The 21,554-nt window shown below is 41.8% G+C and overlaps 1 protein-coding gene across 3 annotated transcripts; it reads right to left on the bottom strand.

Annotated features, from left to right (window-relative positions):
- Window positions 1–3,134: 3,134 nt before the first annotated feature.
- minar1 (membrane integral NOTCH2 associated receptor 1) lies at window positions 3,135–19,155 on the bottom strand. Of its 3 annotated transcripts, none has more exons than XM_085278719.1 (5): window positions 18,793–19,155; window positions 15,156–16,041; window positions 12,388–13,842; window positions 6,956–7,219; window positions 3,135–5,247 (listed from the first exon to the last, which is right to left on the bottom strand). In XM_085278719.1, the coding sequence occupies exons 1-5, from the start codon at window positions 18,822–18,824 to the stop codon at window positions 5,050–5,052; spliced, it is 2,835 nt and encodes a 944-aa protein (XP_085134845.1). In that variant the 5' UTR covers window positions 18,825–19,155; the 3' UTR covers window positions 3,135–5,049. The 3 variants fall into 3 exon arrangements, with proteins under 3 accessions (XP_085134845.1, XP_085134853.1, XP_085134861.1); XM_085278727.1 differs by having other exon boundaries at window positions 18,803–19,155; XM_085278735.1 differs by lacking the exons at window positions 3,135–5,247; window positions 6,956–7,219 and adding an exon at window positions 9,295–11,979.
- Between the last annotated feature and the right edge of the window lie 2,399 nt (window positions 19,156–21,554).

Here is a 21,554-nt window from a genome sequence, read left to right as displayed (position 1 = left end):
GGGCAAAGGAGGAGAGGTGGAGATAGAAGCCACCAACATTAAGACAAGGAAGCTCCTGACCATGCATGGAGGGTTTCACCCCAGGTCCATCACCCTGAGGCTGTACGCTTAGCAGAAGGAAGGAGGCCGCGGACTGGTGAGTGTCAGAACCACTGTCCAGTATGACACAACGGACATCCATGAATACATCAGGAAGATGGCCACAACTGACCGTGTGCTAAGTAAATACCTCTGGTAGCAGAAACCCATGAAAGAAGTGGAGCAAGAGGAAGAGCCATAAAGGGAGGCAGGCCCCTGCACAGTATATAACATCATCAGAAAGAGGAAGTGGCTGACGTTTAGAAATCCTACCAGTGGCTGGACAAAGCTGGACTGAAAGACAAGCACAGAGGCACTAATCATGGCAGCACAGGAACAAGCTCTGAGCACAAGAGGGCAGAGGTCTGCCCCAGGTACAGCGTCTGCACAGCCTGCACCCCAGGCAATAAAATCAACACATTTAATATATCTCTTACACTAAAAGAGCTGCACTATGTCCATTCTATAAGAATTGTTAATAGTTGTACGTGTTTATGAATTTGTGCAATATCTGTCTGCACGATAGGAAAAATTCCAGCTATGCTGTTAAAGATGGTTAAAAATATATCCTGGTGAATTGCAATGGTGCTAATAAAATAGACAAAAATCTGAGAATGAGCTATATCAGCCTTTTTCAAAGTTTCCTCATTTTATGAAGAATGTAGTTTAACTGGTCCCCAGCCTCTTCGTTTTCCAAATGTGAGCCTCAGCCAAATGAAGTCGAGTATCTCTGCTCTGCTGTATGTGATTCTGTATGGACTGTTATATGTGAGGAATGTGATTCAGCTTTACCAAGTCTGAAAGCCAAAAGGAAAAGTTTGTACCTAATTGTCGGTAGCAGTAGTGAAGTTGTGGAGGTGTTCTGAAAGTCTCAATTCAGTTCAGTTCAGTTTTATTTACACAGCGCCAAATCACAACAACAGTCGCCTCAAGGAGCTTTTTATTGTAAGGCAGACCCTACGGTAATACATACAGAGAAAACCTTACAGTCGTATGACACCAAGCATTGCTAACACCAAAATCATGTATGTATTATTTAAGAATGTCGTAGTGTCTGCCAGGTCCTTTGACTCATTGCTCTACTGTGCCTGTCAATTTCTGGATTAAGTAACAGGTTGAAATCTCTTCCAGTTCAAATAAGTGTGGTGTCAGACTGATCCAAAAATAAAGTGAAAAGGGCATTAACAAAAGGAGGGATCACCAAAATGTGTGTGTGTGCCTGTGCTTTAATTGTGCAATAACTCACACAGTCCAGCCACCCAAGAATACGTCTGAAATGATCTCAAATCAACAGCAATAACAACAGGAAAAGGCAGATATGTCTATAATAGACACGAAGAGAGAATTAGAAAAAGGCGTTCGACACAGGATCAGCACAGCCATGGAGCGGTGTTCTGGTCACGATAAAGTTGACTTTAACATATAGCGTATCAACTGCAATGACATCATGAGAGCCTCCTTGGACAACTTATTTCAAATCAGGACCGTGCGTTGCTCCAGGATCCCCTTAGGAAACTGGTCGTTGAAGTCCCTTCCTCTCAGTTCCTGGCTGTGGTCTGGGTTTGTGTCAAAGCTGAACAGGTTTTTATCTATAGATTCCAAAATATCGACCATGTCACTGTCTGTGGAGAGAGACCAGTTCCAGGGAGTCTTCCTGGCGGCTTTTCTTTGTGGATGGAGTACCTGTTCTTTTGGAGGGAGTCTCTGTCTTGTTTGGTTTCCCCATGATGACGCACTCAAAACACTCATCAGTATAAAGCTGTAGACTGTCCAGATCATATGTTGTTATGTTTAAAGCTGCCTGGCAGAAGACTGTTGGTGAAAATTAGTGACAGAAATGTTTTTTGGTGAGTATGTTCAGTATGGCCAAGATTCCCAGTGGGTCTCACATTACTACAGTACAGCATCCTGTGCAATTCAACTTTGACAGTTCTGCCTCAGCACAATTTAAAAGACGAGTAAAGGCTGTGTAATTGTGTTGGTGGAAGCACGCCATTTTGACAGGAGGGATAATTTGCTTTTGAGAAGAATTTCCTCTTTAGTGGCGAAGTGTTCTCGGGTATGAATGCAGTGTAGGAATAAGAAAAACACAGATCCATTAACAGTCAGAAGAATTTGTTTTTATTACAATAATTTTTCAATTAACACTTCAAGCTGGTTCAAATCTCAACAATATTTACAGACTTTCACAGTTTACTGCAGCTCCGAGTTCAAAGCAATAGATAGTAAAAGGAGAGAGAAACACGACACAGTGGGTGCCTGCTTAGAGCTGGGTTTCCAGCAGATTGATATGGTTTGCATTGAGGATCTAAAACACAACCATTTATTTAGAAGTATTTAAGAATGGGGAAACTGATGTCCTGATCACTGACAAAAGTAAAGCCAGTTAGCCAGAGGGGTCTGTTGAGTAAACACCTATACAGAACATGAATACTGGATATGTTCATTTTGTGTCTCTAAGTAAAAATAAATAGTTTTTTCTTTTCATATTTTACTGAAAGTGTCAATGAAACTGTAAAAGTTGCTATCATGGCGCGCAGTATGGACATTTCAGCACATATTGTGCAGTAATATATTATCTGTCTGCCCGTATGGCTACTTTTAGAGGCCGTGGAAAAAGCCATTCAACGGGTGGATAACATTCAAATTAAGTTTATAGTTTCAAACAAATGTGAGGGTATTGCATTGGAATGCATTCATTATTAATCCATTTGTGTAATAAATGACTAATATTTTACATATTTACAATAAATTAAATGAACAGAATGTACAGAATTAAAAAAAGTGTAAAGTCAAAAGTAGACTGATAATTTCATCTGTAGTAACATGTATCTGGCAGAATAGCTTGGGTCTAAGACACTGAGTGGAGATCAGTTGGATAGGAAGTTGGAACAGATTAGCGAATGTATGTGAATTGTTTCAGTTGAAAATCTAGCAGAACTAATGTTCTGCTAGATTTTCAACTGTTCAATAAGTTGAACAGTTGAAAATCTGTAATGCAATGTTGTAGTCCAATGAGCACCTACACATAAAATGTGTAGGTGCTCATTGGACTACAACATTACAGCTGTTCTGTTCTGTTTACACATTTGGCTTCACTAAAGAAGCTGGTCCAGTTAATTGTCCAGCCCATTTAATCCTCTTAGGTGAGTTCGCTAGCTAGGACACTGATGTAGAAATATTCACTGAACAAATGCCTGCAAAGAAATGAACAAAGCCACAGTTTCTTTTTTATTTAAAGGACATGTGCTTTTGGCTGGTTACAATTCAGAAAAAGAGGAGGAGACTGCAGCAACATTCAAATGTAATTCTCATTCTTCACAAGTAGGCTAAAAGTTATCAATACATTCACATTGGCTGTACAGTCATACTGTACATAGTCATACATCTACTTTGGAGTATAACTGTACTTAGGCTAAAGGACATACATATTTCTATTTAGAAAAATGTGTAGCATAAATGTCATTACTCAAAATGCTTGTTTTTATTGATAAAGATAAATTCTCACAACTAGATAATTAATCAAAAAATAACTTTGAACAAAATAAAGTACAGTAATCATATGAAAAATAAAAAATATATACCCTATCATAAGTTGCTATATGTTGGCTAAAATTACAACAGTTTTGTTATCATGTGCTGTAGTTGTTTAAGATGGACAATTACATCAACTACCTTCCATCTAGCATTACAATGAACTAGAATTGTTAAAATAGATAGATAGATAGTAGGGGTGCAACGATACACAAAATTCAGGGTTCGGTTCGATACTTTGGTGTCACGGTTCGAAATTTTTTCGATACAAGAAAATGTTCATGCTTTTTTAATTTGTCATTTATTAAAATTATAAATATATATTTTAACTCAAATGTACAGTTTTTAAATTTAATGTTGCTGAAACAACAACAACAAAAAAAAAATCTATCTGATTGAGGAATCAGTCATCTTTGGAAAAGAGAGTTTATTACAGAGAAATGGCTCTTTCAAAATAAAAGCTATACTATACGCTTCTTCTGGGCTATATTCTCAGCAGCATATTAAACATATCAGGTCCCCATAAGGAGAATCCTGTGCTAACGGCTGTCTAAACGACTCGGGTAAAGTTTGTAGCATGCTGCTTGTTGTTTTTGTCTGCTTCCACTTGTCTTTGCACTAGGATGATGTCGGAGTAAATGTGCAGTCATATTCGTTGTGTTCCCACTAGTGCTGTCAGTGTTAATCTGAAATGACGTTAACGCCACAACACGGCAAATCTCTGTTAACGAGCTACCGCGGATCGCCCCATGCGTGGGGCTGGATGGTGTCAACACGTGAACGAGCTAACTGCGCTAACGCACTAGCTCCCACCCATGTAATTGAGCATTGCGTGGCACATCCAACATACTGTTTTACTTTAGTCCATGACTCGCTTACCTTCAGGGTCATACGTCACATGAAAACCAAAATAGTTCCAAACGCCAGATCTGAATGAGGGTGGGGGAGGTTCAATTTGCCATGTTGCAACGAGCTTAGCTTCTGTCTTGCTAGCTTGCGCTGCGCTCAGTGAATCTGCGCTCGACAGTCTAGGCAGAGTAGTCGAACGCAGATCCACTGAGCGCTGAACACAGACAGCATCGTCCGAAGAAAAGTTGATAAAATAAATTAAAAATGTTGTATTGTTCGATACATATGCGTACTGAACCGAAAGCACTGTATCGAACGGTTCAATATCAATACGAGTATCGTTGCACCCCTAATAGATAGACAGATAGACAGATAGATATTATGCACTTGCTGATTTTATAACCTTAATATTTCTACATTGGCAATATTCCCAGATGTAAACACCATAAAAACAAAAAAAACAATGTAAAGTCGTACATTCTCATGCTGTCACTCAGTTTGCTTTGCACTTACTGGTCCACAAAAAGAAAACACCTACAGGTAGAAGTATAACATCCATTGTGCATGGCTACCACCTTTCTCATTTATTCATGATTTCATGGTGCAAATTGGAACAACAATAACCAGGATCACAGTGCAAGTAGCAGCTGCAATCAGTGCTCCAATCTTACACGCCTTGGCCCTCCTAAATTCTGCCTCTTTCCTCTTGAGCAACGAGTCATAGCCTGGGGTGTAGATGTCCTCCATCCAGTACTCCAGATTATTGGGGTTTAACGACTCCTGAGTCTGATGAAAGACACAAAGACTATAAATAACAATTAGGGATGTTTTCCATTTGGCTTTAAAAAAAAAACATTTTTTAATTAAATGCTGTGTTGAGGCTGTTATTTTTAGCATCTGCATGGATGTTAAAATCACCCACAATAATTGTTTTATTGTGAGTGAGAAGTCAGACAGAAACTCTGTGTGAGGTCCAGGTGTACCATCGGTGGTAGCAAAGCTGGGGCGGAGGAGGCTGAGCATCAGGCTTTCAGATGAGTCTCTAATTCAATGATCCTGGTATCCAGAGCTTCCAATAGGCTTATTACTATAAACGTCTGAATGAATAGTGAAAAGCTCATATTCTTTAAATTACTTACAGAGTGAAATTATGTATTTTAAATGTCTAAACTCAAGAATTTCAAATGAATAACCAGAATATCTGTTGTGTGTGTATGCGTGTGTTTGTGTGTGTCTGTGCATGCATGTGTGTCTGTTAGTGTAAGTGAGTGAAAGTGGGGAATTGTTATCAAATGAGCAGGAAAAAAAGTTTTATTTTAAAACTGTGTGTTTGTGGGGAGATAAACTATGTCTGATATCAAAATTATCTGTCATTACCATACATTTAAATTCACCACCCATTGCTAATTAAATAGGTCAATCAGGAGCTGGAATTCCAACCGGACCATGCAGCTTGCCTGGTTGGAATACACCCAAAACTGCATGACCTGCTGGTCAACTGGTCTGCTACCTTTTGAGGCCTCCATATGTTACCAACATCCACTCTGGAAGACCACCCAAGCAGCCTTCCTTTGGACGAAGGAGCAAAATAAATGGCTGCCTGACTGGAACAGGACTACTGCACTTCCCTGTACTCGTCCACCTCGGCCTTACACAGAGTTTGTCTGATTTCTCAGACTTTTTATCTGATTTAGTGCTCAGCTCAGTTAAAACAATTATTGTGGGTGATTTTAACATCCACGTAGATGCTAAAAATGACAGTCACTCTCCCCCTTTCTGGTAATCGCACGGAACAAATCAATTTTTGCCTGTTCAAAGCACAGCACACACCTCTTTTTCTGGGTCACCCCTGGGTACGATAAAAAAACACTGTATTAACTATGACAAGGATTGTATCTCGGGTTGGAGTAATAGCTGCCTTAAGTGTGCCCCTCTATACGTCCAAAGTTGCAAGACCTCCTCGTGTATGGTCTTAATTTATTTATTTGTCAAAGTACTGTCCTTGGTGCTGAAGACTGAAGAAGTCAGTTGATGAGTGACCAAATGTTTCTGGAAACGCTACAACCAGATGAACACAATCAACTTTTTGGGACTTGGTGCTGAATATAAATGGCCAGGATGGATTCTTGGCTCCTTTTGGACAATATCATTGTGTGATTGTATTACGAAACAAAACAACAATTAGATACTCCAACAGATTTCATTACCCACTACTTCTTGTTGCTTTTGGTGGGATTGAAGTGAAATGGTTTCAATAATACATGCATATTTTTGTGAAGATTTTAAGTGATAAGTATGTAAAACACAAACTATATGAGATAGAAGACAGAATTTAATGAGTGACAAGAGGTGAGTGGAGAAAAAAATGCTCAGTGGATCATAGAAGGACCCCCAGAAGCCTGAATCTACAGCAGCATGACTAGGGTATGGTTCAGAAATTAAGTTGCTCGACATTTCATAATATGCAATATGTATGCAGAGCCCAGAACTGTACCTGCAGGTCAAGAGCAGTGAGCTGCTTTTCCTTCTTTCCTGAATTGCGTTTGTATTCCTCAATGGTCCAGGATGGCTGGCCACGTATCCCAGCTGATGGACTGGTGAGCCTTACATCAGCGTACAGAGAGCTGTCTTTCATATGGGCCTTGACAGAAGGGTTGAAGTGATGCGGTGAAAAAACCTGCTCAGTCAGGTAGGAATCCTTTGATTGTTTTTGGAGTCGTTGCACTTGGGGGAGCTCATATTGACGCTTTCGATCTGTCTAAGAAAACAGCGAAGGATAAACACAGCAGATTTTAATCACCGCAGAGAAATATTTACAACCATCTCACAGATATATCATTACGTCCAGATACTTTCAGCACTACTTATGTTCTTTTAAACTTGTTCCTGAGTTAACTTCAATATTCACTCCCTCCAAATGATCGATTTTTAGACACCATTGCTACAAGAATGCTCAGAAAAGTCCTATTCACTTTTCAATTAAATTCAATTTTATTTATAAAGCACCAAATCACCTCATGGTGCTTTATACTGCACGGTCATGACCCCACGATAATACAAAGACAACAGAAAACCCCAACAATCACTTGATCCCTCTTTGAGCAAGTACTTAGTAACAGTGGAAAGGAAAAACCCAGCTACACACACACACACACACACACACACACACACACACACACACACACACACACACACACACACCCAAGAAACACCTGATTCCAGGTCTCTCTTGGAAATTAGATCTCAATGAGATTTTTACCTGGCTGAATAAAGGACTAATAATACCAACGAACCCACTAATGACACACAAAGACACACACGCACACACTGACAATCCCCCCGGCGGTGCGGTAAGGAGACGTCCCTCTGAAACAGCAAGCCACAGCACCCCACAAACGACCTGTAGACCCCCGCACCTGGCAGAGTGTGACACAGTGTGCTGTGGAGTGTGAGTGTATATACGGGATGACTATTACTGTATGAAAACTAGAGTGCTGTTGGGTGGGGGACGTGACACAAACACCCCACTGCTGAACAGCAGTACTTACACACATCCCCCAGCCGATGAGAAGAACTTTAAATTGTATTCTGGATTTAACAGGAAGCCAATGAAGGGAAGCCAACACAGGAGGAATCTGCTCTCTCTTTCTAGTCCCTGTCAGGACTCTTGCTGCAGCATTTTGGATTAGCTGAAGGCTTTTCAGGGAGTTTTTTGGACGTCCTCATAATAACAAATTACAGTAGTCTAGCCTAGAAGTAATGCAATAATATGAATCCTACAAAAATGAATAATTCAGTTTTGAATATGATTAGTCTATCTCTATTACCCCCACAACCTCACCTGCAGTCAGCCTGGAATCCAGAGCCACACCACTGTGCCAGCCTCTCTCTTCACATGTTGCCTCCTGTGAGAGTCCTGACACCCCTCCCCCACCCATCACCTTCACTCAATACCAGGTTGAGATGCAAATGAGGAGACTTCACTCAGGCAAGTCTGCTGGACCAGACGGAGTGAGTCCCCTTGTCCTCAAGGCCTGTGCCCCCCAGCTGTGTGGAGTCTTTCATAAACTGTTTATGCTGAGTCTGAGTCTGCAGAGGGTCCCGGTGATGTGGAAGACATCATGCCTCGTCCCTGTACCAAAGACGCCTCGTCCCAGTGGCCCCCAGGATTACAGGCCCGTGGCATTGACCTCCCACATCATGAAGACCCTGGAAAGGCTCATCCTGGACCAGCTGCGACCCATAGTAAGACCACACCTGGATCCCCTTCAGTTCGCTTATCAGCCTCGTCTCGGAACTGAGGACGCCATCATCTACCTGCTCAATCGTGTCTACACCCATCTGGACCAGCCGGCGAGCACTGTGAGGGTCATGTTTTTTGACTTTTCCAGTGCTTTCAACACCATCAGGCCGACCCTCCTGGGTGATAAGTTAGCAGCGATGCAGGTGGATGCTTCTCTGGTGTCCTGGATTGTTGATTACCTGACAGGAAGACCACAATATGTACGTCTCCCACAGTGTGTGTCTGACAAGGTGATTAGCAACACAGGGGCACCACAGGGGACTGTCCTCTCCCCCTTCCTCTTCACCCTCTACACCACAGACTTCAGCCACTGCACAGAGACCTGCCATCTTCAGAAGTTTTCTGATGACTCTGCGGTGGTTGGATGCATCAGCAGGGATGATGAGACAGAGTACCGGGCTGTGGTCGACTCCTTTGTCACGTGGTGTGAGCAGAATCATCTGCAGCTCAACGTGGCAAAGACCAAGGAACTGATCGTGGACTTCAGGAAGACCAGGAAACACTTGACCCCTGTTTCAATCCAGGGGGTCAGTGTTGACATTGTGGAGGACTATAAATACCTTGGAGTACACATTGACAATAAACTGGACTGGGCTAAAAACACCACAGCACTTTACAGGAAGGGCCAGAGTCGTCTCTATTTTTTGAGGCGACTGAGGTCCTTCAACATCTGCCAGAAAATGCTGAGGATTTTCTATGAGTCTGTGGTGGCCAGTGCGATCCTCTATGCTGTTGCATGCTGGGGGAGCAGGCTGAGGGTCGCAGATGCCAACAGACTTAATAAACTGATTCGTAAGGCCAGCAATGTTGTGGGGATGGAGCTGGACTCCCTCAAGGTGGTGTCGGAGAGGCGGATGCTGTCCAAGATAAAGACAATGTTGGATAACACCTCCCACCCACTCCATGACATGTTGGTCAGTCACAGGAGCTCGTTCAGTGAGAGACTGAGATTACCGAAAAGCACCACTGAACGACACAGGAAATCATTCCTGCCTGTGGCTCCCTGTACAACGCATCCACTTAACACACTGTTTGCTGCTACAACTACACATGTTTCTTTTCCAAATATTTATTTATGAGTGACTTATGTATGTATGTATGTATATATATGTATATATTGTACTATTCTTAGTTAGCGTATTGTCTGTCTTGTCTTAATGTTGGTTTAAAATGGAGCACTGTAACAAAAAATAATTTCCCCCAGGGATCAATAAAGTATTCTGATTCTGATTAACAGGCTGCATACTACATGCTTTTAAGCTGGCAGTAAACCATTGCATAAAAAGTGTCTGTGAAGGTTCTCAGTCATCCAGGTCATCGTAGTCAAAGGAGCTTGCAAAGAAAAGCGTCTGGACTTCTTTAAGTTGCTTGAAGACGTTTCACCTCTCATCCTTGCATAAAAAGCCATCACTTGACCCAGTGTCTTAGCTGATTATAGACCAATCTCTAACCTTCCTTTCTCAAAAAATCTCAAAGATTCTTGAAAGAGTACTTGTAAATCAGCCAAACTGATAATCAGAAGAAATAGTATATCAGAAAAGTTTCCCAATTCTTAGTTTCCAAATTATAGAACAGAAACAGTAAAGCATACACGTTCTAACGAGCTACGGTGGCATTACCTTACTCTGCAGCAGCACTGTGAGGAATCTTGGAGTCATTTTTTAACCAGGATATGTCCTTCAATGTGCACATTAAACGAATATGTGGGGTTGCTTTCTTGTATTTGTGCAATATCTCTAAAATTAAAAAAACATCCTAACTCAGAGTGAAGCTGAAAAACCTTCATGGGAGAATTCGAGGCTATATGAAAACCTTTCAGGTGATTTGAAATGCTGCAGGCAAAGTACTGACAGTGACAGGAAAGAGAGCAAATGTCTCTAATGCTGGCTTCTCTTTATTGGCTACCTGTTAAATCCAAAATCGAATTTAAAATGTTTCTCCTCATACAAATTCTTGAATAATGAGGCCATATCTAATGTTAAAGACTTCATAGTAACATATCACATCACCATATCATAGTACCTACACCCTGCCAGTGATCAGATAATCAGCTGGCCAAAGGTGGAGACAGAAGACACTGACATCAAGTGGCTGGACGAGGATGGACTGAAAGACAGCTAAGAGACACTGATCATGGCAGCACAGGAACAGGCTCTAAACACAAGATCCACAGAGGCTGGGGTCTACCACACCAGGCAAGACCCCAAAGATGTGCAACATAACTGGGTGGCCAAAATAATATACAGGAACATCTGTGGTGTTTCCTGGAAGTCAAGGTCAAAATGGGACACGTCCTCTAGTGTGGTTGAGAATGACAGAGCTAAGATCAGGTGAGACTACAGATACAGACACAAACTGGTGATGGCTAACCAACTGGACATTGTAATGGTGAACAAGCTGAGGAAGACAGTGATCGATGTAGCTATCCTGAGTGATAGCAACATCAGGAAAAAGGAACATGAGAAGCTCAAGAAGTACCCAGAGCTGAGAGATGCCAGCTTCTTCCTCTGCAGCTCTGCCATACGTTCTGTATTCCACTTACTATTAAGTCATTCATACTGCAATAGCAACTTCTGTTGTTTGGAGATATTAGAAAACTCTCCTGACATACAACATAGAGATTTCTTAATCCCCTCAATCTCATCCTCAGAGACTGTACCCATCTTTGCTCAATTAAGATATAAACAAACACAGTTAACCTGTTTAGTTGTTGCTTAGCAGGAAGTTGACAGTTGGCTTCCACAATTCACAGTTGTTAAGGAATGCTAGATGTGTCAGCACTAGAGGGAAGCAATAGAAACCTTTCCCCTTTTGATTGTTACGCTAGTCGGACACCACAAAAGTGTGTTACTTGAGAATGTCAAGCAGATTGTTGATATTAGCCGACCTTGTTGGTTTGTGACGCCAATCAGTTGATAATGTGCAAATGACAAGGCACAGGAGCAAAACATAAGGTGCTTTGTGAAGGGAAAAGTAGGAGCATTCACTGTCCACAACCCTAGTCAGTCTGTCTTCTGCAAAAATGGCTGGAGGCTAATAAGGAAGCCTGGTCCTGGGCTATTGAAGCCTGGTTGTGGCCTGGTGGCTGAGCTTGGTGACTGCTGGAGGATCCTGGGCCTGATGTTGGATAAGAAGGCCTGACTCACGGTCTCTGCTCTGACTCATGCCAAAGGTGTTCCATCAGTTAGAGGTCTGTCCAGGCCAATCAGATGTTTCTACACCAGGGTCACCAGTAAGACACAACACACAAGCTTGTTAAGGTGACCAAAATGCAGCCAAGACTAAAACAATGACTGGTTTCTTATACTAACTCCAGTTCAGCATAATGCATGATCTAACATCACCTTCACAAGAAGAATGACAGATACAAATAAGAATGTGCATTTAGTTAAGTAGACGAATATCAGCAGTTATACTTATAAACCTACTGCCCCGATATCTCGTCTGATCATACAAGTGATAACTCCAGGACACAATATACATTCCAGATTGTTTCCCTTTAAAAACTCTCTCATGCTTTGTGAATACAATGTAAAATGATTCCATAAAATCTACAAGTGCCATGCAAAATTCTTGTTACTGAATTTGTGTTTCTTTATACAAACACACACACACACACATACCTCTTTAACCTTCCGATGCCTATCCTTGTCTCTGTCCTCAGGGTGACAGGAGTAGGACACAGTCCCCCGGTCCTGTAGAGAGTTGGTTATGCTAGCAACCTTCGACTCGGTAGCCATGGGCTCCTCGTTGAGTGAACAGGAAGACCTTCTGAATAGCATGCCTTTCTTCACAGCCTTAATCCCAAGAGTGTTGCTATTACTCCCATCTGAGCAACACCACTCTCCGACATATCCATTGTCTGTTTTCACATTGTGACCAGTGGTGTTGCACTGGTAAACATGGGGTGAAAGAGCAGTACTGTTGAAATGTGGATGTGGGTAGGGTTGAGCCTTTGTCGGTGTGGCATTGGACCTGGATGATGATGATGATGCTTTCTCCCCGTGCCTCCCATTGGCCTCAGGCTCCTGGATCTTTTCATCCAGTTTGTTGAGCTTGGAAAGTACCTGGGATATTTCACTGCGAACCCCCGACAAAGACTCCAACTTCTTCTCAATCTCACCAATTCTCCTCACAAGCTTACACACACTTGTTTTGAGCTCATCATCAGTGTTTTCAAGTGAATGGAACAGGCGGTCTACCTTAGACTTGGCTAATCTGACTGTGTTGCATTCAGGGGAGCTGTCACCTTCTGACTTTACCTGAGACAGAGACCCATTACTATTGTAACATGATGACTGAACAACACCCAGAGAGTCACAAACACTCATATCATCCAGAAAACGAAAAATATCACTTATGTCATCACTAATGACCTCACACTCCTCAACTGAGCGTTTCAAACCGTGCCTTTCGCTGTCGTTATACTTAGATTGGTATTCTTTCAGCTTCTTCTGTTCAATCCGCTCAGTTTGTGTTCCAACACTAGAGGCGCTTTCCCCTTCTTGAAAGGATGCATTCTTCGTATTTTTGTCCCCAAACCTTTTGGCTACGTCTCCATTGTCCAGACCTCCGGGTCCCCTACCCATCAGTGATATATCCTTGGGTTTTATTTCAGTACTTTTCTTTGCAAAGCCAGGTGACGCTGATACCTTTTGCATCGGGGTGTGAAAATATTGCTCACTCTCAGTGGTAATAATGTTACACTGATGGTTTTCTTTGAGTGGTCTGCTGCTTTGAAAAATCCTTTCTGAAACAGGAGGGCCCTCTTCTGCGTTGAGACTGAGGCTCTTCATGGGCCATACTGGCTGTTTCCCTGCTTTGTTAATGTGCTTCTTGCTACTAACACACTCAGAGACGGTGGTTGGACCAAAATAAGTTGACACCTGTAAGTCATCCAGGCTCTCGTGCTTCACCCTCCGTCTGTCCTGTAGGGGGGAGTTAAGTGGCGGTTCAAAGTAGGGGTTACTGTAGGGCAGTTCGAAGCTACGGTTGAAGAAGGTAGCAGGCTTACGTAACTCCCTATTGTGGTAACCTTCAGCAGCCTTACTGCCCTGTTTGCACTCACTGGTGATGACCTGCAACAATAACCAAGACAAAGATGGAGTTGGCGTAAAGGCACAAAAATGCAGCAATTATCAATCATAACTCGGGGATTAAGAAAGTTTAGAATTATGAAATAACACAATACTACAGAGAAATCTGGGCAATAACTGATTTATAAAATACAAATGGACTAATTTGATCTTCGGTGTAGAGAATCTAGTCACATCATCCATTATGTTACTATTTTTTAGCACATCAATCAACTTTAATTACAAGACAATAGAGGTGTCAGGAACATCTGTATCAATAAACTGTACAAAACCGTATACAAAACATTTTTATTATACTATGTGTGTGTGTTATTGACAGGACATCGAATCTTTCATGTTTAGTTCGTTTAGAATATTTGGGATGTGAGATTATTAAGATAACACTATTATTCACTAAATCAAAGCAGGTATTGATAATAGTGGGAGAAAATAAGTAAATATTAAAACACTCTCGTGTGTGTTGTACACAAGGTGCCACTTTAGCTCAGTGGGTGAGCAGGAAACCACATGACCGGCGGGCAGCAGCCCAGGTGTATGACCTGTGGCCTTGTGCTGCATGTCCACCCACTCTCCCACTTTCTGTCTGTCTTTACTGGTTCACAATTCTAAAAGAAGCAAAACATTTTCGACACGGTCAGTTCAGGGAGCCAGCATATGATTAAGGGTCGCAAAGGGGAAAATGCACTCACTCAGTACTTGCATATTCTTTATAATTTGTCTGTTCAGAAAATGGAGGCTTAGGTTAGCACTTGTTGTTTTTGTGACAATGAATATTTCATTGGGTGGCTGTTACATTTCCTGACACCAGCTGTATTTGTCAGTGTGAGGAATGTTTACTTTGCTAAAGCAGAAGAGTCAAAGTTGAGGAGAAATACTTGTGGTGTCATATCATAGTATTGTGTTGTTTGGCCATCAAACTAGTGAGCAGCAAAACATATGATCAAGGCCACCGGCCTGTGGGTCACACTTTAACAACCTTGTATTATTGTTTTTTTTTCATCACTGCATTTCAGAGGACGTAAATAAAATGCCCATAACATTGCCTTCAAATTTTTAAAAATGTTTTACATATATGTTTACGTGTTTGTGTGCATTTTTGTGTGTCTACAATCACGGGTTAGGGTATAATTTAGTATATTTAAATTATGAATCTCCAATAGACTATTCAACTCAAATGAAACTCAAATTTCCATTTCGTTTACTAAACTTGTGTACCATCTCATATGTCACCTGGCCGTCTCCCTATAGACATCTGTCTCAGTAATTCCTTTCAACAGCACCCTAAAAACACAAACCTGTGGTGAAAAAGCCACAAAATTGTGAAAATCCTTCTTAAAATCGTTTCTCTTCTGGATGCAAGTGTGAAGAGAGAAGGGCTCTGGATGTCCCATGTTCTGCAGGGACTCCTGGTCAGTGGTGGACTCGGTGTCTATGTCCATAGGAAAGTAGGTGCTCTGCATTTCACAAGGTGGTGATGGTGGACTGCTGCTAGAGTACTGAGGCAGATGATGCAGCTTGTCCAGAGAGCCTGCTCTACATTTCATGTCTTTCCTCATGCCCAGGAGGAAGTTTGGTCCTGAGGAGACAAGAAAGCGCTGCCGGCTGTTGCAATCAGAGGAATTAGCACAGGGAGGGGCGTTCTGAGCCACAGGATGCTGCTGAGAGTGGTGGTGATGGCGCCCTTCCCTGGGGTGATCCATGTGCTCATAACCAATCCCCCTGTCACAGTCCTGATACTTAAGGTGATCACTGTCAGACCTGCAGAACTCCACTGACTGACTCTTGTGAAACGTGGCTCTTTGAACTATAGGAAGCTTATCTTTGGCTATTCCTCCATTCATGTGGATCAAATTGAACATGGTGACAATGTCCGCTGCAACCATGAGCTTTTTGGACAGCGGGTCCTCAGTGGAACAGCGCATCTTGTCCTTGAAGAGGGTGGCTGGGAAGGCAGGGTCCAGGCAGGCTGTGTGGAAGAGCAGGCTGCGGAGCTTGGCCAAGTGCACCAAGTCAAAGCGAGCACACAGAGACTTGCACAGGTCCTGGTAGGACATGGTGGTGTGCTTGGTGTCCAACTCTTCCAGGATCCGAACCAGGAACAGAGAATACTCTGGGAGGGAGTCCATGGCTGCTGGATGGCAGGAAGAAAGAATCGGTTCTTCCTCAGGAGAGGCTTGACACCTGGAAACAACACAGTCAAATGTTCATTCTGTGCTAATCTGGTTTTCTGTGAAATAAGACACATAACAGAATCAAACAGACACAATGCAGACAGGCCACAGTCACAACAACGAATATAATGGACGAAAAAGTTAACACAATTCCTTCCCATCCAATCGATAACCTACATTCTGACAATAACAGCAATAGTGACATGTCTGTCAAAATCAATAAATACAAATCAACATTTCACGTTTTTAGTTGTATTCAGGGGCGGATCTACTGCGGTGGCAACTAATCTCTTGTCATCCTTGTGCCATTGTAGTTTTGCATATGACAGTGTTGTCTATTGCAGTGAGATTTTAGATTTCAACACTGTAGAAATGGAATGAAGGTGTGCGGTATTAACCCTCTGGGGTCTACGGACACGTCATCGCCTCCAAATCACATGACATAGCAACAAGATGCAGACTGACTGAGTCGTCATTTCAATTTCAATTTCCTTTGACAGTTCAGACTTCAAACTATATAGTAGTTTTTAAATTGTGTTAATACGCCATGTGAAAACAGAGTTATATATATATATACAATGCTTTTTTCTGAATACTATCGTCACGTTTTGTGCAAGAAGAAATTGTAAAAACTGCATTTTCTAAGGACAGCACAAAACAACAACATGAACAACAACAACAAAACGTCACTACTTTCCTATTGGTGGGAAAATGTACCATGTCGACCTTAGGAAGGTGAGAGAGCTTTGGGAGTGACGATGGTGAGAGCAAGTGAGCGAGAAAGAGGAGACATCAACAGTGTGGTTTGAGATTTGAGAGATTTGTGACATTTAGCGTGTTTGGAGTGTACAGTTAGTGTATAGTGTAGTCATTGTTTTGTTTTGTGTGACACTGAGGGCACTGCTGGATGTCACAGTCGCTGCCAAAAAGTCATCAAAGGCAGATTGCAGTGTAAACGCTGTCTCCAGGTGGGAAACAGGAGTGATACACTTCCTGTTGTCATACCTGCAGGTTTCAGGAGTGTGATGTGCTCCTCTCTCTTGTGGTGGACAGAAACTATTTTTTGGAGTGGCACAAATAATTTGTGTGGCATCTTATTGTGACACAAAACAGTGAAGAAGGCGCAGCAGCGCCTCTTCTTTCTCAGGAGACTGAAAAGATTCGGCATGAGCCCCCGCATCCTCAGGACCTTCTTTCACTGTGCCATTGAGAGCATCCTCACTGGATGCATCACCACCTGGTATGGCAACAGCACCGCCTACAACTGCAAAGCTCTCCAGCGAGTAGTGCGGTGCTCTGAACGGATAATTGGAGGTGAGCTTCCCTCCCTCCAAGACATCTACAGGAAGCGGTGCCTGAGGAAAGCGGGGAGGATCATCAAGGACTCCAGTCACCCCAGCCATAAACTGTTCAGACTGCTTCCATCAGGAAGGAGGTTCTGCAGCATCCGGTCCCGTACCAGCAGACTGAGAGACAGCTTCTTCCACCAGGCCATCAGACTGCTGAACACGTCATAGACACCTCAGCTTCACTACTGGAACTTCAACATTATGCACTCCATACTGTACAGTAATGCCACTGTTTTGCACATATTCAACTCTGTATATTTTATATATTTTATTATTATTATTATTATTATTTTTTTTTTTTTACTATTTAATTTGTAAAAATGTGTATACACACACACACACACACACACACACACACACACGTAGGAAAATATTTAGTATACACATCCAGAAATGCATACACTATTATATATTGTACATATATTTATTAGTTTCAGATGTAGCCATTCTTGTAATTTGCTTGTTTACATTATTGTATTTTGCACAACTCTGTTGCTTGTGAAGCTCGCACACAAGAATTTCACTCACATGTGCTGTGCCAGTGTGCCTGCACATGTGATGTGACAATAAAAGTGATTTGATTTGACTTGTATAATTTTAGTTTTAGTAGTAGGCTCAAATAGTTGTACAGAAAACACAGAGGCCTTGGCTGCATCTTTAGAAAAATAGTTGTTTATAATTTTATTGTATGCAAAAATTGTGCATAAGTTTTTAAAATTCACAGTTTTCGCTAAACATGTTTGTGGCTTTTACAGTAACAAAATACAACTTTCTTCTACTCAGATTTTGTGTTTTTTGTGTGATTTTAGATTATTGTGCCCATATTATACTATGACAGTATGCCAGTGAAAACATAACTGTAAATTCAGATTGTGCTGAAATAAAAGATACCACACAAGACAAGGTAAATAATTTTTAAAAGTGAAATACAAAGGTAAAATGAAAAGCAGTCAAAAATGGCCAGTTATACCCTGGCCCTCAATAAATTATGACAAATTAGGTTTAAATTTCAGGTGAAAAATCTTTTCATGACAGTGCAGATTTTGTGTAAATGTAACCTTGTAACCACGTGGTTATTTCTAATTTAACTAAACCACCTCATGTTGTGTAGATTTCTGAATTTTGTACTTATTGGACTATGTTTATTTATTACACAGGCTATACAGTACATGAAATCTACATTCACTTGTTTTATGTAACAGATATTTTCCATTTGTTTGGGCTAAAGAAAATAAGAACCTACGAAACGTGTACATTTACTGCGTTTGACGTATTTTAACCATATATAATGCATATTACAGAATGTATGTAAAGAAATTGCTTTGATTTTGCCACCCCATTTGATTCCTATGCCACCCTAAGAAAATTTCTTTAGATCCGCCCCTGGTTGTATTTGTACAAAAATCACTTACACGGACTCACTGTGAACAGAGCTGAGAATCATCTGATCAGCTGGGTGCGGGATCGAAACGGCACGGCGCTCGTTAGAGCCAAAAAACGGGAAAATGAATGGAGGATCATCTGGATGTGAATCCGCAGCGCGCACCCCGCAGCATCCAAAAACGCCTTCAGCCCGTTACATTATCCGCCAGCCTACAGAGGAGCAAACCAAACCCACACGCATGACCACAGCGAACTGTGAACACAATGACATTTAGTGTCCCGGTTGGTTTAAACGTTAAACACGGATCCACGCTCCTGCCCACGCAGAGCGGGCTGTAGTGAATCCATTGACCTACGTTTTCCCTCCTGGTTTACTGCTGACTACAGCTGTGGGTCTGTCGCGAAGGGCCTGGGTGGAAATTCAAACTGCCTGCTGTGCGAAGCCTGAGTACTATCAAATTAACTGGACACCAACAGCACTGATTTCCGCTTTCAGAGGAAAAGCTTGAGAAGTAACACAAACACAAAAACACGTTTTCACTTAGAAGCAACAATTCTGATCAGCAGCAAGAATTGCATCAGCAGTTTGATTTATCTTATTGCTTTCCAGCAACGTCATCAGTGTTTTTAATGCATTCATCTATTTGTTTGTTTGCATTTCAGTTGAACTTTGCTTAATTATAGCAGATTTTATCTGCCAGACACCCATCGTTACAGTATTTAATCGCTTCCTTCATGTTGTTTTGCAGTAACAACATCGCTTTGACATGTAATGTAGCACCCGAAGAACCGCGTTGAAAAGATGCGGGCATTTATTTTGAAGGCGGAGAGTCGTATTTCCGTTCACAGACTGGGTGATGCTGCGGGGTCGCTGCGGTTCTTTGTTTCTACTCAGAATGATGTAACTACACTTAGCATCCGACACAATATGCCGTCTGCGATCTCACACGCGCTATTATTTCACAGGATGCTACACTTGACATCTGTGACTGCTGACCAGTAATCAGTGTAGAAAAATGAATCATTATACAAACAAAAGTGTCATACGTATCTCATTATTATTGAGAAATAGTGCGTTTAGGTTGTTTGTTGCTGTTTTGATTTTTTGTTTTGATTTTAAATCAGTGTGTCACTAACTTTTGTTCCTTAACCATATGCAGTGTACATTTGATCTGCAGTGGGCTGGTCCAGTAAAACCATTGTACATAACCAATAAACATGAAGCATGCTTGAACAGGAAAATAAATAATATGTATTTTGTGCCGTGCAGTGATCGACATTAGGGTTTGATTAGCACGTAATGTTAAAAACTAAAGTTCTTGTTACATTTAGTGAGCTATTTTAACTCTATTCTATATTTGAAGTATTTATAAATGTACAAATATTTTTACTTTCTCTGAATTCTCTTTATTTAAATTAGTTTCAAATTCAAATTCAAATTTTATTTGTCACGTACACAGTCATACACAGTACGATATGTAGTGAAATGCTTGGACAACTGCTCATGACCTAAAGAAAACAAAAAAGGAAAAGGCTATGAATAAGATAGGAAATAAATATGAAAAATTAAAAAGGGTAAATTTAACTAGGAAGGAATAAAATATAAATTAAGGTTAAAAATGAAATAACTGTACAACACAAATTAGAATGAAGGGTAAATTTAACTGGGAAGAATAAGATAAAGATAAATATATAAATTAAAGTTGAAAATAAAATAACTGTACAACAAAATACACAATATAGAACTATATAAGAATGTATAAAGAAATCTAAATATAAATAAATATATACACAATAACAGCAGCTGTACAAGTATTAACCGGAAATGAAGAATATAGTGACCAGTGTTGTGCAAAACCAAAGTCCAGAAAGTCCAGTGTGTGTGTAAGTGTGTGGGTCAGTACTGTGTGGTGGTGTGATTGAGAGACCGTATCGCCTGCGGGAAGAAGCTCCTCCTCAGTCTCTCTGTGTTGGTCTTCAGGGAGCGGAATCGCTTTCCTGACCTCAGCAGAGAGAACAGTCTGTTGTTGGGATGGCTGAGGTCCTTCACGATCTTCCTGGCCTTGGTCCAGCACCGCCTGCTGTAGATTGAGTGCAGGTCAGGGAGCTCGGAGCGGATGGTGCGCTCAGCTGACCGCACAACCCTCTGTAGAGCTCGTCTGTCCTGCATGGTGCTGTTCCCGAACCAAGTTAAGATGTTTCCCATCAGGATGCTCTCTATGGTGCACGAGTAAAAGTTCCTGAGCACCTTGGAGGGCAGTTGGAAGTCTCTCAAGCGTCTGAGGTGGTAGAGACGCTGTCGGGCCTTTTTCACCACGGTGTTGATGTGACAGGACCATGACAGGTCCTGCGTGATGTGAACTCCGAGGTATTTGAAGCTGTCCACTCTCTCCACTGGGCACTCGTTGATGACGGGGGTCTGGTAGTTCCTCTCCTGCTTAGTGCTGAAGTCCACTATCAGCTCCTTTGTCTTACTGACGTTTAGAAGGAGGTTGTTCCTCTGGCACCAGTTCTCCAGATTCCTAATCTCCTTCAGGTAGGCCGTCTCGTTGTTATCAGAGATCAGGCCCACCACGACGGTGTCGTCAGCAAACTTGATGATGGTGGTGGAGCTGGTAGTGGCCACACAGTCATATGTGTACAAAGAGTACAGCAGGGGGCTCAGAACACACCCCTGGGGGGCTCCAGTGCTGAGAGTGGTGGAGGCTGAGACATGTCCGCCCATCCTTACTGCCTGTGGTCTGCCAGTTAGGAAGTTGGAGATCCACTGACACATAGATGAGCTGAGTCC

This window comes from Mchenga conophoros, linkage group LG1 (genome assembly GCF_057382185.1).
Source record: "Mchenga conophoros isolate Kocher_MC1m ecotype Shallow Benthic linkage group LG1, M_conophoros_male_GT1.1, whole genome shotgun sequence".
Lineage (NCBI taxonomy): Eukaryota > Metazoa > Chordata > Actinopteri > Cichliformes > Cichlidae > Mchenga > Mchenga conophoros.
This window is presented reverse-complemented; position numbering and strand designations above follow the sequence as displayed.